The sequence below is a fragment of the Canis lupus genome, chromosome 3 (genome assembly GCF_048164855.1).
Source record: "Canis lupus baileyi chromosome 3, mCanLup2.hap1, whole genome shotgun sequence".
Lineage (NCBI taxonomy): Eukaryota > Metazoa > Chordata > Mammalia > Carnivora > Canidae > Canis > Canis lupus.
This window is the reverse complement of record NC_132840.1, coordinates 18,506,080-18,521,566: the sequence shown is the minus strand read 5'-3', so window position 1 is coordinate 18,521,566 and position 15,487 is coordinate 18,506,080. Positions and strand designations below refer to the sequence as shown.

The window sequence follows — 15,487 nt, the reverse complement described above, 5'->3', positions numbered from 1 at the left end:
GTGTGTCTGCCACCCCTGGATGGGATTCCTCAGAGAGCCAGTCCTTGACAACGTTCCATGAGCGTTCCTTCCAGGTCTAGAATACACTCAGTGGCCTCCCTGACAGACACACGTCCATTCAAACCTCTGCTCACACACTTCCCCTTTCAGAGAGCTTACTACCTCTCCTATTCCTCCACGTACAGGGAGCCAGTATTTCTGCCCTCAACACTGTCCCAGGACTGTGGTTCCAATTTCTGGTACCATGAAAAGTAAGATGGTTCTTTTTTTTTTTTTTTAAAGATTTTATTTATTTATTCATGAGAGACACAGAGAAGGAGAGAGAGGCAGAGACATGGCAGAGGGAGAAGCATGTTCCATGCAGGGAGCCCGATGCCAGACTCGATCCCAGGACTCCAGGATCATACCCTGGGCCGAAGGCAGGTGCCAAACCACTGAGCCACCCGGGATCCCCAAGTAAGATGGTCCTTTGTTGTACCTTACAACCTTGCTGAAGAAGGCTCACTCCTTATCCCAGCTCCTATGAAGAGACTTATAGCTCCTTCCACCATTCCACATGTGAACAGGTTTCCAAACGATGGCCTGTTCTAGAAACACAAGGTTCTATCTGTGCTCTGTTCACCATGTGTCTCCCTGACTACATTCCCCAGACTCCCTTGCAGCTAGGAGTTGCCATGTGACTTGGTCTGGCCAATAAGATGAAAGCAGAAGTCTCCTTAAAAGGGTAGAAGTCCTCCTCTCCCTACTCTTCTCTGCCACTCCCACTTCCTGCTAACTGGAATGCAGACATGGTGGCCAACAGCCCACTTCCCACCAACTGGCATATCGATGCAATGGTAGGAATCTGAGCTGCTACATGGACCATAAGGCAAAGTGCTAAGAAGAGTGGAGCAACAAGATAGAAGCAGCAGCTTGGGTCCTTTTGAAGAATACAGACCAACCACACTAGTCCTCATATGACAGCCTATGCCCCAGACTTCTTTTATAGGAAAGAAAGAAACTTTTGTTTAAGCTGCTGGGTTGTTTTTTGTTGCTGTTATTTTTTCTTTTCTTTTTAATATTACATCAACCCTGAACCCAAATGCAGGATAAATCAAGTCTGACTGCAGATGATGCGAGCCTGGCTATCTCCACACAAGGCACTGTGCCATCTTCGGTAGGAATGGACATGACCCCAGTGGCGAGGTCCTTGACTTCAAGAGCCCATACCATGCCCTAATATCTGCCCCTTGAGAATTCAAGGCCAACAATTCCAAGGTTGATGGTTTCTGCACACTCAGTGGATGGATTAGCTTTACCAGTGGATGATTTACCATTTATTTAGTAGCTACCATTTATCAGGCACCTACTCTATGCCTCAGGGGATCAGCTCAATTCTGCACGAATGATCACAGCCCTACCACAGATGAAATCCAAAGGCATCCAGCACATTGGTGCTAAAACTCAGGACTCCAACCTGGTGTTCTCTCCTTATGGCTTTCAGGAGACCCACGGGATGAGAGCACTGCCCCTGGGAAGTGAGGGCAAGAGGAAGCCACGGGTGGCAGGGAGGATGAGAAGAGGAAAAGGAAGGAAGGCAGGAGCAGGAGAAACTCTCACACTCCAGCAAGGGGAGACATCTGTGAAGACTTCAGGGTCAAGAGAAACACAGAGGTTGAAATCAGAGAGAAGCACACGTGGAAGCATCAGAAATTGCAGCTGGAATGGTTTCTTTCTTACACTGGGTGGTTACAGTTACGCAGTATTTTATATACTGCTTTGGATGGCTGACGTCATTCAGCATTCTAAAAGGAAGACAGAATATGCAGTTTACTGTATGTCAAGCACACCGCAATAAAGAGGGCTTTTTTAGACGCACCTAGAAATGGGGGTGGGACAGAGGGAGAGAAAGAGAGAGAGAGGAAGGAGAGAGGGAAGGGTTAAGCCTCCCAACATGGTGGCTTCTCTCGGCCCACGCTCCTCTCTGCTACAAAGAAGGGCGGCCACGCTGACCGCAGCAGCCCCATCCACGAAGCCACAGCCCTCTGTGGAAAGGGCCACTTCACCTCCACGTAGCTGAAGCCTCCTTAGGTGAAATGACGTCTCAAAGCTTCCAAGTGAGTCACCCTCCAGCCTGGCCACCCCAGAACCACGTTCCACCCACCAGCAATTCTGACAAAGACAAGCAGAAGCTGCGCTCCCCTCGGTGCTCCCTCCACAGCGTGGTGCAGGGCTGGGCCAGGCTGGCGGGGCCTCAGCTCGGACACCGTCCTGGGCCTGCTCCCCAGTGCAGGGCGGGCGCTGGCAGGAGGGGCGGGGCCGGGGCAAGGGAAGCCCCACAAGGAGGGTGCCTGGGGCTGGGCACCCTTGGCAGCTCCTCCCACACGGGGGGTAGGGGGGCCTTGTGTCTCTGCCTCAAAACAGGAGGCTGGGGTTAGTCTTCTCCTGTGGCCTAACTCAGTTCACCCCTGGGATCCTCCCCCTGGAGGTCTGGACCGAAATCAGGGAGCCGGCACAAATCCGCCCGCAGAGCACAAGTGGGATGGGATCTGCCCAGCCCAGGTGCGCCTGGGTGAACAGGAACTGCACATGGGGGGCGTAGGGAGGGTAAATCAGCGACAGGTGGCTCGATCAAAGACCAGCAGCTTTACTCCTACCACCCATCTCGACCTCTCCAGGCTCAAGAGGGCCTGAAGCCCGATGCCCCCGGCCCCAGGCAGGCCCTGGGCCCGAATAAGCAGGTGAAGTGCAGAGCAAGTGTCCAGCCTCTAAGAGGCGGCCGCCAGCGGCTCCAGCCCACAGCCACCAGACAGGAACGCGGGCACAGCCAAGGAGTGCGCTGGTCCACACTCTGCCTCGGTGTCCCTGGCCGCGGAGCAGGGACAATAATAAAGGCCCCGGCATCACAGGACCATTCTGAGAATCAGAGGAGCAGAGAGAACCATTTAGAACAGCACCGGGCACGTAGTAAGTGACAACGTGTTTGCTTTTGTTATTATTAGAAAATGGAAATCCAAATTTTTTTTTTTAAGGGCAACTCTCCCGATTTTTAAATGCAGACAACTTACTAAAGGATTTTTTTTTCCCCCAAAACACTGTGTGGGCCAAGGAAAATATATGGGCAGACTGGACTTGGCCCGTGGGTCACCCGCCTGCAACCTCTACTCAGCGTGTCCCTGCCTCCCTCTGAGGCAGACCCAAGTCCTGCAGGCATCGCAAATCACCAGTCGGGACTTGAGATCACTCCACTTCTAATGCCAGCTTCCAAGCCCATGAATCTCTTAATGGGAAATAAATGTTTAAATCAACCCCCACTGACTCCCACACCAAAGGGACAGGAACTACTACTTCTTACCCACCACATCCAAGTCGCCAGCTTTATTTCATAGGAAGGGGGAAAAAAAAGACTTATTTGAAAAAGAAGACGGAGAGGAGAAGAAGAAGAAAGAAGAAAGAAAACCAACAAAGGCAATCTCGAGAGTGCCCCGCTGTTGACTTGGGCACCAGCCGCTGCCGGTCAGAGGAAAACAGCTCAGCTCTGAAACCCGTCCCAGACACGAAAATTACAGAGCAGCGTCGCTGACATACCCCTGCCCTTTCTGTGTCATTCACTCAGGAGGAATGCAATTAAATACCCCTCCCCCACAACAAACAAGCTGGGAAACGTCAGCTGCTGGTGCTGGTGCTCTGGGAGCTGAAAGGAACTGACCTCGGAGAAGGACACGGGGAGGCAGGGCCACTAGGCAGGGCAGTGCGGGGATGAGGAACCCTATCCTTGGGTCCATTGTACAGATCAGGTCACTGAGGGCATGCACAGCAGACAGGACATAAGCAGACCTGACACCCATGGTGGGTAGCCACTATGTGGCTCAAAGGGACAAGAGAAGAACAGGACACACAGTCTGTCCTTGACCCCTCTCTCACTAGCCTTTGCAAAAGGTCACGAGATCTTATCATGCCCCTGTTTCCCAGGTACTCAGAATAAAAAATCCAAGCTCCTTACTGAGGCCGCCATGGCAGTCATGATTGGCCCCTGACCACCCCTCCAAACTTCTACCTCAGGGCCTATGCACTTGCTCTGTCCAAATGTTCCTCCCCAGATCCCCAAAGGACTGGTCCCTCCATCAGTGCCACCTGCTCAGGCCCCTCCCTGGCTGCACTACCTAAAATGTGCCCCCAGCCCACCTGTCTCCACCACTTTGCCTGTCTGACCTGCATGCTGGCACTTGCCACCTCTGAAGGCCTTATGACTGCTGACTTGTTGGCTGTCACCTCCCTGCCCCCATGAACTCTAAGTTTCCAGAGAGCAGAGGCCGTGTTGGAATGCCCTAGAACAGTGCACAGCACAGAGTTGATGTTCAGCAGTGTGGAATGGGTCATGGAGTTCACCATCTACTCATAACCAGGAGAATCACGGGCCAGATGGGTCAAATCCCCAACCCCTGGGCCAACCAAGTGCCGTGGGAACACTGAAGATAAGACACCATAAAGGACACCAAAAATAGGAAGAGCTCATCTTAATTAGACACCTTCAGGGTCCTGAATCTTGTCCTAGCTTGTTTCATGCATTCTCTCATTGCATTCTGACCACAATCCCAGGTCACAAATGCTACTGCTGGGGTGCCTGGGTTGGTCATGATCCTGGGGGCCTGGGCCCAGGCCTCTCATGGGGCTCCCTGCTCAGTGAGGAGCCTGTTTCTTCTTCTCCCTCTGCCCCTCCCCTCAGTCGTGCTCACACACACACTCTCTCTCTCTCAAGTGAATAAATAAAATCTTTTAAAAATAAATAATGAAAAAATATTACTACTGATTTCATCTTAGAGATGAAGAAACTGAGACAAATTATATGACTTGCCCAAAATCACACACACACTTAGTAAATTTCAGTGCAAGGAGTAAAATTCCATTGAGTGAAATGCCATCGTTTTCCCCTTCCTATGAAATAAAGCTGGCGACTTGGATGTGGTGGGTAAGAAGATGTGTATATACGTGTATATGTATATGTATATACACATGTAGTATGTAACATGTACTTGTGCGCATGTGTCACTATACACCATATGTGTACACTGTGTGCACATCACGTGTGCCTACATACATGTGTTTGTATATGCGTGCATCTCTACACGAGTGTACAACTGTATGCATACACCTGTAAACCTACACTAGTCCTTATGCTCCCTTTCCTCCTCAGGAAAAGGTTTCCTTTTGCACTGATCTTGGGAGTCTCAGGGCTACAGCAAAGAGATGACATCATGAAGTCAGGAATTGTGTTTACTTACAAACTAGTAGTTCCAAGTACTTAAAACCAATATTTAATCATTTCTGACTTACAAAATCCCAGTTCCCTGTGGTTCCCCCAAATCTAGCCCAAGAGTCCACTTTCGTGTGGCATCTTAACAGGCAGGCTGGTGGAGGAGCAAGCACCCAGCCCTGACTCCCCAGGTACCATCAGCAGCTTCAGGTCAGGCCTTATCTTTAGTGCTTTGTCCAGACACATTTCTCCAGAGAAGGAAAAAAAGCAGCTCTGAGGTCAACAGCTCTGAAACATCTGGCTCTGCGACCTGGCCTAGGTGCAGACACCCCCTGCCACAATGCACATGCCAGGAAACAGCAGGCAGAGGCTTGGAGCCCCAACTTCGTGGCCAGCGGTGTATGCCAACAAAGGAAGTTCCCACGGTGAGCCGCCTCTGGAACCTGCACACCCACTACCTCTGCCAAGCACCGGGGGCCCCCCGGACAGGCCTGGTCCCAGCTGGGGAAGAAGCAGAGGGCAGAGGCGTGAGGCCACTTTGTTTATCTAATGCTTCTTGACATCTTTTTTTTTCTCTCTTCAAACTGAAACTGTCAAAAGTTATGCCTGATAAATCTGAAGGCTGTAGAGGAAGTGGTTTGTCCTTCCTCCTGCTCACGACTTCTGCAAAAGATAACACAGGGCTCTGGGTAAATTGTCAGGCCAGTCAGGGCTCCCAACAGGGCTCAGGGAAGCACTCTTTACCTGCAGACTTCGGCCAACTTCCTGACAAGGTCACAGGCCCTCCAGGCTCCTGCCCACACCTGTCTGAGGGGGCTCCACGGGAAAGGAGAAGACCTCCCCACACCACCTCCCAAGACTTGCAGGAAACTTGATCTCGGCAGGACCCCTGACCTGACAGCTCTTACACCCCCACCACAGCCTGAGAGTTGAGTGTTACTATCCCATTTGCCAGGAGGGACAACTGAGACAGAATGAAATTACGTACTCAATTTAACTGCAACAACTTGCCCAGCATCACACAGAGCCAGAGACTGGCAGAGCCTGAATTTAGGAATGTGTGACTCCAAAGTTCCAGGTCACCTGCCCTGGGAAGCCCTTTCTGGCCACTCCTTCCCCTGGGCTCACTCGGGCCCCTCCTCCTCTGCGGTCTTGGCAATACTGCTAGTAACAGTAGCAGTAACAAGAGCTCTCTCTTTCTCCTGCACTTTCTCCGTGCTGGGTACAGCGCTAATGCTGGACGTGCATTTTTCCCACTGGATCCTCTCAGAAGCCCAGGGGATTGGTACCACTATCCACCCCATTTTACTGATGAGAAACGAAAGCTGAGAGAGGTAAAGCCACTTGCCCAAGGTCACACAGCTGGTGAGGGTGGAACCTAGGGTGAAACTCCGGCTTACCACTCTGATCACTGGCCTAGGGTTCCTTTTGCCATGGCAGACTGATCCCAGCATCTCCAATACCAGAAGGTTCTCTCCATTATCTTGGATTTAGATGCTTCCTGCCTGAAATGACGTCAAGGGCCCGCCCCTTTGGGCCTCTCAACCAACACCAAAGGTTGAGGGAGAGAGGCCATTTCCTCACTGGCAACGAACTGAGCCCCACCCTCGTCACCAGTTCAGCCTTTCCTAGGTTCTCAGACCCAACGATGATCAAGTCAGGGCAAAGAACAAGGCTTTTTCAAGGCTGAGCAGGAAGGAACGAGGTGTTCGGGGGCATTCCAGGGAACTGGTTTCCATGTGCAAGTCCGAAGTCCTGAGCCCAGCATGCAGGACAGCTCACCTGGGCCCACCCCACTCAACACACTCCGGGCCCAAGAGCATTTCCCTCCCACAGATGTACCACCCTGCCACACCTCCGGGCTCAGCCAATGCCGTTCTTGGCCTGCAATGCTATTCCCTGCCTTCCCCACCAGCCCGAGGTGACCCCTTTTCTGCTCAGCAGCTGTCTCCCGGGGAACCCCAGCGCTTCCACCAGCTCCCCTGTCACCCTTACATATGTCGGAGTCTCTGCATCTCTGTATTCCCAGCCCTTGGCACCACACTGGCACCCAGTAGGTGTTCTGTAAGTGCACGTTTCAAGCACAGATGCCTAAACGCTGAGTGCATATAGGAGATGCAGGCACGGGATGCATCTTCTCGTTCCTGCCCTACTTTCTGGCAGAAGGCTCCACTATGTAAGGAACCAAGAGGGCTGGGGCGGGAAGCCAGGCCCTTCACACTTTGTACTCCTCACTTGTAGGACACACACGTGCCTGAGTGTGTGAGTGGGGTGGAGGGGGAGGGAATGAGCCCATTCTAACTGATTTTGGAGGCAGAGCCAAGCTGGCCCCTGGGGGCAGAGGAACTGTGGCTTCCCCTTCCTCCCAAATCCACCAGTCACCTCAAGGTTGTCTCCTGTTCACCTCAGCCTCCAAAGGGCTACAGAGTGCCCCCCGTTGTGCATTTTATGGTCTTGTTCACTGGAACCCAAGCCCACAGGAACCAGAAGGAAGAGCTGAGAAAGATAAAACACTACATTTCTGTTCTTTCCACACCTGAACCTGGGTAAAAATGGCATTTTTGAGAGGACAGCAACTAAATCCTCCTGCCTTCTCATGGCAGGGGGAGGGAAGAAGGTGGAGGGGCGCCCCTGTGGAGAGGTGGGGGGGGGCAGCACTGTAGGGGCTGCCCTGTGACAAGCCCCAGCCCTGCAAGCACCCTGGCTCTGTCCCCACCCCCATCAATGGCCAAGATGCCATGGACCTGAGGCCCGACCCTCCAAGACAGAAGGACTGCCCCGGCCACCACAGCGAGTGGCAAACACAAGCCCAAGTACCCGACTCACACTCGCTCAGGCTGGGCCCACATGGGGCAGGAGGCATCGTTGAGCCCTGTGCCTAACAAACTGGAAATTTGTCCAACTAAAATCAACCTCTCTGTGCCCAAAAAGATCCCTGCCCCTGCCCTGTAAGGACAAGAGCACTTCAAAGGGTAGTTTGAGGGTTTCTCTTTGTTCATTTTCCTGTATGCTCTGGTCATCACGATCATCCAACCAGAAGGCTCCAGCCCCCAGTGAGGCACAGAGGAAACCCAGAGTCTGGCCTGGCCACAGCACTCCTGGAACCGTCTGCTGAAAGTCGCCTTTGCCTTTCCCGAACTTGGTGAGGGAACAAGGGCCTCTTTCAGAGCAGGGCCCTTTTGTTTCTGTTCCCAGGGAGGAGACGACCTCCCGCAGGGAGGGGGCACTGGACATTTGTTCGTTCAGCCATGGCATCCAGGGAAGTGATGCTGTGCAGTGTCCACCTCTCCAGCTGACCAAGCAACTGGATGGAGTTGGTCTGGTCGTCTGAAGACCACGCAGCCAGCAGCCTCACGACCCAACACTCGCCTCCTCTTCCCCGTGACCAGCACAGCAAGCCTTGAGAACTCGGAGCTGCCAGGCACTGTGCTAAGTGCTTCCAAAGTGTGTCACCATCAAGCCTCCTCAAAAGCCTAGGGGCAGACACCACTAGCTTTCTTTATATGGACAGGAAAACTGAGGTTCACCACATTTAAGGTCACTGCCAAGGTCATCGCTAACAAGTGGCAGAGCTGGGATTCGAACCCAGTAACCACACATACATCCCTGGCTGCCAATCAACCAAGAAACAGCCAACTGAATTAATTTTTTTAAAAAGAGATAGAAATGAAGGGAAGGGGGAAAGAAAGAAAAAAGATGTCTGTAACACTTAGTAGTTCCATCTGAAATTAGCACATGCAAGAGTGACCCCTCTCTGGAATGTAAGGTCCTTCAGGGCGACCCTGCTTTGGTCACCCCATTGCCCAGCCGCTAGCTGAGTGTCCACCACACAGGAGACCCTAAGCAAACATTTGTGTGGTAACCCGGTCACTGTGAGTAAATTCCCACGCAGCTTTGCAGGGACAGCCTCTGCTGCAGGGACACTCTCCGCCTTTCCCGCAGATGTGAGCAAGGACTCGGCAGAGGGACAACTTACTGTGTTCACATTGCTTTGCCCAATGGGCCCCGCTGCATGCTACAGGGGAAGGACACAGCCTGAGAGGACCCCCCACCACTCATTCACCCCAAGCCACACATCTCAGCTGTTCATCGCACTCATTCATTCTTTCACTCATTTCTTTATTCCCTTGTTTGACAAATGTTTGCTGAGGGCCAACATGCCGCCAGGCGCTTACTGGGAGGCCCTCCCAGACTCAAACTGCACCCGTTAGGGATACTTCATGGAGATGGCGAACCCTCAGCAGGGCGGCAAAGACCGAGGGGCGCCTCCCTCAGTCCCAGGATCTTCACAAAGGTTTTTGTATTTCGAAATGAAGATCCATCCCACACCACTGAAGACTGTGGGCACACAGCATAATCCTGCATGGACAGAAACAGCATGCACAAGTGACCACCTGCAAAAACAGTAACTGGCAGCATTCCAGGTAAATTTTATTTTCCACATTATTTGTGCTGTCTGATTTTTCTACAATGAACCCAAGTTCTCTATGCAATGAGGGAGATGGAGATGAACATCTTTAGGAGAACGATGTCCCCTCCTGGCTATACATCCAAAAGAACTGAAACCAGTCAACCTGACAGCTGTTTGCCGCCACATGCGTGGCAACGTTACTCACAGGGCCAAGTGTCCATCCACAGACGTGGCCATACCCACACAACGGAATACTACTCAGCTATAAAAAGGAATGGAATTTGATACATGCTACAACATGGGTAGACCCTGAAATTATCATGCTGAGTGACATTAGCCAACCCCAGAAGGCCAAGTGTTACAGGATTACACTTATGCGAGCTACCTGGAACAGGCAAATTCATATAGAGAGAAGATAGAAGAGAGGCTGTTGGGGGAGGAGGAGAGGTTAGTATTTAATACAGGGTTTATGTGGGAGACGAACAAGTTTAGATGCAGTGAGCAGTGAGGGTAATGTAACACTGCAAATGCATTCAATGCCACTGAATTGTACACCTACAAATGGTTAAAATTTTAAATGCTGTATACCTTTCACTCCAATTAAACCAAAAAAAAACAAAAACAAAAACAAAAAAACATTCAGAGCCTCAAATACCTAAGACTGAGGGAAGACAAAGTGAGAGAACCAGAAGCTGCACTCAGGGAGGGATGTGACCCAGTAGTGTCTGCCCCCTGGCCTTGGTCCACCCAACCATAAAAATGAGAGCACTGGTCTAGATGATGATGAGTCCCCACCGGACCAGACATGGACTCAGTGACCTGCTCTTTCACTTCCTGACACAGGGAGGATTCTAGGAAGATGCTGGCAGGTGAACACCTCCAGGTCGTGATGCCAACTCCCAAGATGCACCTCCCCCAGGTAAAGTAAACGGGCAGTGAACACCTGCTCGGAACACCTCTCCTGTTATATCTGAGTGGCCATGCTCAAGCCACCCGCCCCTTGGAGCCTCAGTTTCCTTATCTGTGAAGTAGAGAGACTGATGAGGTTACTTTCTCTGCACTCTCCCTTCCTGTACATATGGCCAAGGCTCTTGTCACACAGGGGCACCAACCTTGCCTCTGAGCTCGCAGCCTGGAGAAGACCACCTTGGCCAGTAACCGAGAGGATGGGGCCAACCTTGGCTGCATCTGAGCTCAGCAGGGAGGCTGTTGAGGCTGGAGGCTGGAGAAGCAGAGTTCTCTCTGGGCCTTTCCTTGCTGGCCAACCAATGCCTACTCAGTTTTCCTTAAGTGGAATCTTACAAGACTGGGGACATAAAGATCACCCAGGAAGTCCCTTGAGGTCACAAAAGCTGGGGCTTAGGGAAAAGCACAAGGGCTCAGGTCAGCCTGACCTGGGTGTGAATCATGCTCTGAGACCCACAGCTGTGTGACCCTGGAGGCCATGGACATGACCCACTGCAGGAGATGGCTGTGAAGATGAAACAGACGCACCAGCGCTTGGCACACAGTAGGTGCTCAAGAAATGGTAGATTCCATTATTACGCCCAGCCTAGCACATGGCAACCGGGACCCAGCTGGACAGAGAGCTGGCTTGGATCGCCCTGCAAAATCCTCAGGGAAGGGAGAGGCTTCCATGCACACAGCACACTTTTAAAAAAGAATTTGAGCATCATAAAAAAACACAACCGCATCCCGCCAAACTGCCAAACGTGGTGGGAGTAATGAAGCAAACAAAAGGGAAAGTTCAACTCCTTTTCTTGGCTTCAGAACATGCAAATGCAAAATCCAGTGGCAAAGCAATCATCCCTGCAGAATTCCAGGTCTACATCTGAAATGGCCCCACAGAACCCTCTCTCTGTCTCTAATCACTTAAATCATGTTTCACTCCAGAATGTGGCTAAAGATGGGTGCCCGGCTCTTGTTGAAAGAGTCGGGGACACCTGGGTGGCTCAGGGGTTGAGCATCTGCCTTCTGCTCAGGGTGTGATCCCAGGATCCAAGTTTGAGTCCCATATCGGGCTCCTTGCGGGAGGCCTACTTCTCCCTCTGCCTGTGTCTCTGCCTCTGTGTGTGTGTGTGATGAATAAATAAATTAAAATCTTCAAAAAAAAAAAAAAGAGTAAAACAGCGAGGGAACTCATTTATTGGGGGTCTTCTTCTATGTTACCCACCAAGGAAGACACTTGGTTTCTCTTAACTATGCTGGTCAGCCTCCTTGCTGTCCTAGAACCGCGTGCATCCTGTACCTTACAAAGGGACTCAGCTCACTTCAGCTCACTTTGCCAGTAGCCAGCATAACTCACTCAATAAAAACAGCAGCCCTTCACAGCACAAAGGATCCACGCTTCTGAGTCAAGTTCAAGGTGATCAAACACAAAGTCCACCGTGGCTTACTTGGACACTCTCCGGGCCTATTTTTTTATGATTAGTCTTTAATCCTTGACTGCTAGGGGTTAGTGGCCACTCTGTCCCCTAGCTCTACAGGTCAGAGAGGTGAGGCGGCCCAAGGTCACTCTGCGTACTGAGCGGGGCTGAGCGCTGCACCACATCTGCGATGCCGGCGGAGTCACCCTGCACCGACTACAGCGCGGCTTCGGTGATGCGCTCGGCCTTATCGAGGAGAGAAGAACTGTTCTAAATCTGAAAACAAACATTTTAGGGGCAAGAAGTACCAACCTTGAAACTCCAGACTAGGATAAAAGAAAAAAATACTTCACCATAACCAAGAAGACTAAACACAGCTCTACAAGCACAGAAAATGCTGTGTGGACAAACCCACTTCTGCAGCCAAAGCAACAGAACTCTGAATGAAAATCTTGATCTCTCATATTTAATGAAACTTTTTTTTTTATCATTTACACGTTTATTTCTGTACAAAGTTCCATTTCCTGCTCGTGAAGTGTCGCAGACCCCTGGGACTGGTTTATGACCTGGGAGTCCAGGCAGGATTCCCCAAGAATGCCTACATTACGGATGCTAAGTCCCACGAGCCTGTTATCTTATCATTTCATCAGCAGAAGGGTCTGTAGCTTTCATCAAATTTTCAAAAGGGGTGACTTGTTCAGAAAAGTCCAAGACCCAGTGTCCTGGCACACTCATTCAGTTGGGTAGACCTGTCATTTCCATTGCCTGTAACTGACAAACAGACCTACTGACTCTTCACTCCACTGTGAGGATGGAAACGAAACCAGGAATGAAAGAAAGAATAAATCACTTCCCAAAGCAAGTCATGCAGAGCACAAACAGGCCAAAATTTAAGTGGATGTGACAGAGGAGTCGTTAAAAATTAATAATAACAGTACGATTTCATAGGCCTGCAGAAAGGAAAGAGGAAGAAAACCAGCATTACTTGAGTCAGGCCTCATCTTTATGAGGCAGCGGAGCTCCCTAGGGTGGAGCGTTGTCCACGCAGTGCACTGCCACAGGACACGCCTACAGGGGCATCCAGCACACACTAGGTCCTCAATTAGTATCTGCCAGATGCTGAAGAAATACTCCAGGCCACTTATTTCTCACAACCGTGGGATGCAGTGATTACGATTTCCAGTTTCACAGACCAGGCTCAAAGAAGTCACGTGACTTACCCGCAGTTACAACCAGAAAGAGGCAGAACTGGGATTTAGACTGAGATCCATGCACTGTTGTGCAAAACCCAGATCATTCCCCCTACACCACACCTTGTTTTGATGTCAGACTTTTAACCCAAAGTCATCTCTCAACAGAGGGTCATCACTACAGTCCTGGGGCTCCCCAGAGGGTCATTTAATGTCCTTGGGTCTCGGGTTCCGAATGGGTACAGTGGGAGACAGGTTGCAGGCCAACGATTGATTAGTAGTGGCCATCTCCAGGCTCACTAGCAAGGATTGATCATGCCAGGATTGATTAGCAATGTCTACCAGGGGTGAGGGAATTAGGAGCGGCAGCACGTGTGTCATGTATTTGCTATCCCAGAACTAGATGGCCTGCAGGTTCTCTCTGCCTCTGATTCTAATTATAAAAATTTAAAGGGAGCGGGGGATGGAAAAGGAAAGAACAGACTAACATTTTCCAGCACTGCCCATGGCTGAATTCAGCAAAGCCAAAACGGCCGACCAGCCCGTTCTGCATGCTTTGTGCACACAGCCCTGCCACATGGGAGGAAGTGGAAAACATCAGATCTGCTGCCTGCACACCCAATAAGACACCCCATCCAAGCCAACAGCGGCCCAAGAGTGGCTTTTGTCTGGTTTGGCCTGGGTCGTAAAACACCTCATCAATCAGTAAACATACCAACCTCGAAGATTGCTCCACTGGGCTTTGTACCCTGGCCTAACCTCTCACCCAGCCTCAGCCTCGAGCTAACTCCTTCACCTCACTCAGCCTCAGTTTCCTGACCCTGGAGAGCCCTCACAGAGTTGTCACAATGATTAAACACAATGGCGCATCAAACTTCTTAACACGGCAACAAGCCCGCAGTGCCTGTGCCCCTGGGATGATCATCACCATTCTGTGAAGGCAGCGTATTTTCAGAAAAGAGTCCACGTCCAAGAGATTGATTTCATTTTCCCATGTTTAGAGTATGGCCCATTTGGTTACTGTGAGCGCTAAAAGGGAAGAGCACTGAAAACTACTCCATCCTCCTGAAGCTCCTGGTGTATCAGCCGGGGCCCCAGGAAGAAACAGATGGCAGACACAAAATGGTGTAATTTGGAAAAACTGTAACAAAAGGACGACATACCAAGGTGTGGGCAGAACACAGGGAAAGCACGAGAGATGGCTTCTCTCCCCAGGGTGACCAACTGTCCCATTCTGCTTGGACTGCGGGGTTTCCCAGGACACAGCGCTTGAGTGCAGACAGAGAGAGGTTCCCTGGGACAGTCCCAGGCAGGCCAGTACAGGTGGTCACCCCATTTCTACCACAGGTGTTTCCATTACTAGGCCGGGGGGGGGTGGCGGTGACAGGACAGGAGCTATGACTGAGGGACCCTGACTGCCCACAGCAATCTTAAATTAAGGGGCCGACAACTATCATCTCTTCCAGGGTCCCCACTGGTCAAACCCCCCTGGAAGCCAGACGGCATGGAGGCCACTAAGGCAGGCCACATGGCCAGGTCCTGGGTGTAGAGAAAAGCCAAGAATGGAGCAATATCTTGGGATCGCCAGGGGACCAGGACCCATGTCTGAGAAGGCTCGCCAGGGAGGCCCATGGGGACTCAGAGCTCCCAGCCCTCATCCAACAGGAAGGACAGCAATCTCCTCCTCCTCTGGGATGGGAACATTGGGATAAAACAACCAGACTCAAGCTCCATGAAGCCAGTGTGTACACATTTAATACTCCACATTCAAATGTGGGCACAGCAGGGCTCTGAGGAAGAAGCCCCTCCCCTAGCACCACCGACCGTGTAAATAGAGTCACAATGACACAACGAGCTACCACAAAAAAAAAAAAAAAAGGGAGGGGGGTTTCGTGACTCTTTCATCGCAGATCTAAGGAGGTGGAGGAGACAAAAAGCCTGCTAGGGTGGGGGGAGGGGGTGGGAGGAGTGGGGATGGGACACACACAGAGGTGTGCCTCCTGGAAGGGCCATGAGTGGTCTACCACGGGCACACTCGGGCCGGACACCACTGTGTCGGCCCTGTGCAAGTGTCAGGGGCAATATCGTTGAGAAAACAAAAGTGACTTTCAATTCTGTTTTTAAATCATATTTTCCAAGATCAAAATCTTATTTCCCAAGCACTGCTGCTGAAAGCTAAGGTGAAAACCACCAATAATACCTCAATCCTCCCAGCTGCGGGTTTCTATCTTACTCAAGTCAGGGACATACATGGTGGCTGGTGTTGAGGACAGGGCCGAGGTCCATT

The 15,487-nt window shown here is 51.3% G+C and overlaps 1 protein-coding gene across 2 annotated transcripts in view; it reads right to left on the bottom strand.

Annotated features, from left to right (window-relative positions):
* CMIP (c-Maf inducing protein) overlaps positions 1–15,487 on the bottom strand; it is a 230,119-nt gene that overhangs the window by 201,229 nt on the left and 13,403 nt on the right. The window contains exon 1 of one of the 2 annotated variants that reach the window (XM_072819414.1): positions 6,634–6,702. The exons of the other annotated variant lie outside the window; for it this stretch is intronic. Within the exon in view, the coding sequence (XP_072675515.1) occupies positions 6,634–6,687 (54 nt within the window). The 5' untranslated portion in view covers positions 6,688–6,702. Of the gene's footprint in view, positions 1–6,633; positions 6,703–15,487 lie in introns of those variants that run through there. 2 annotated transcript variants of the gene reach the window in all.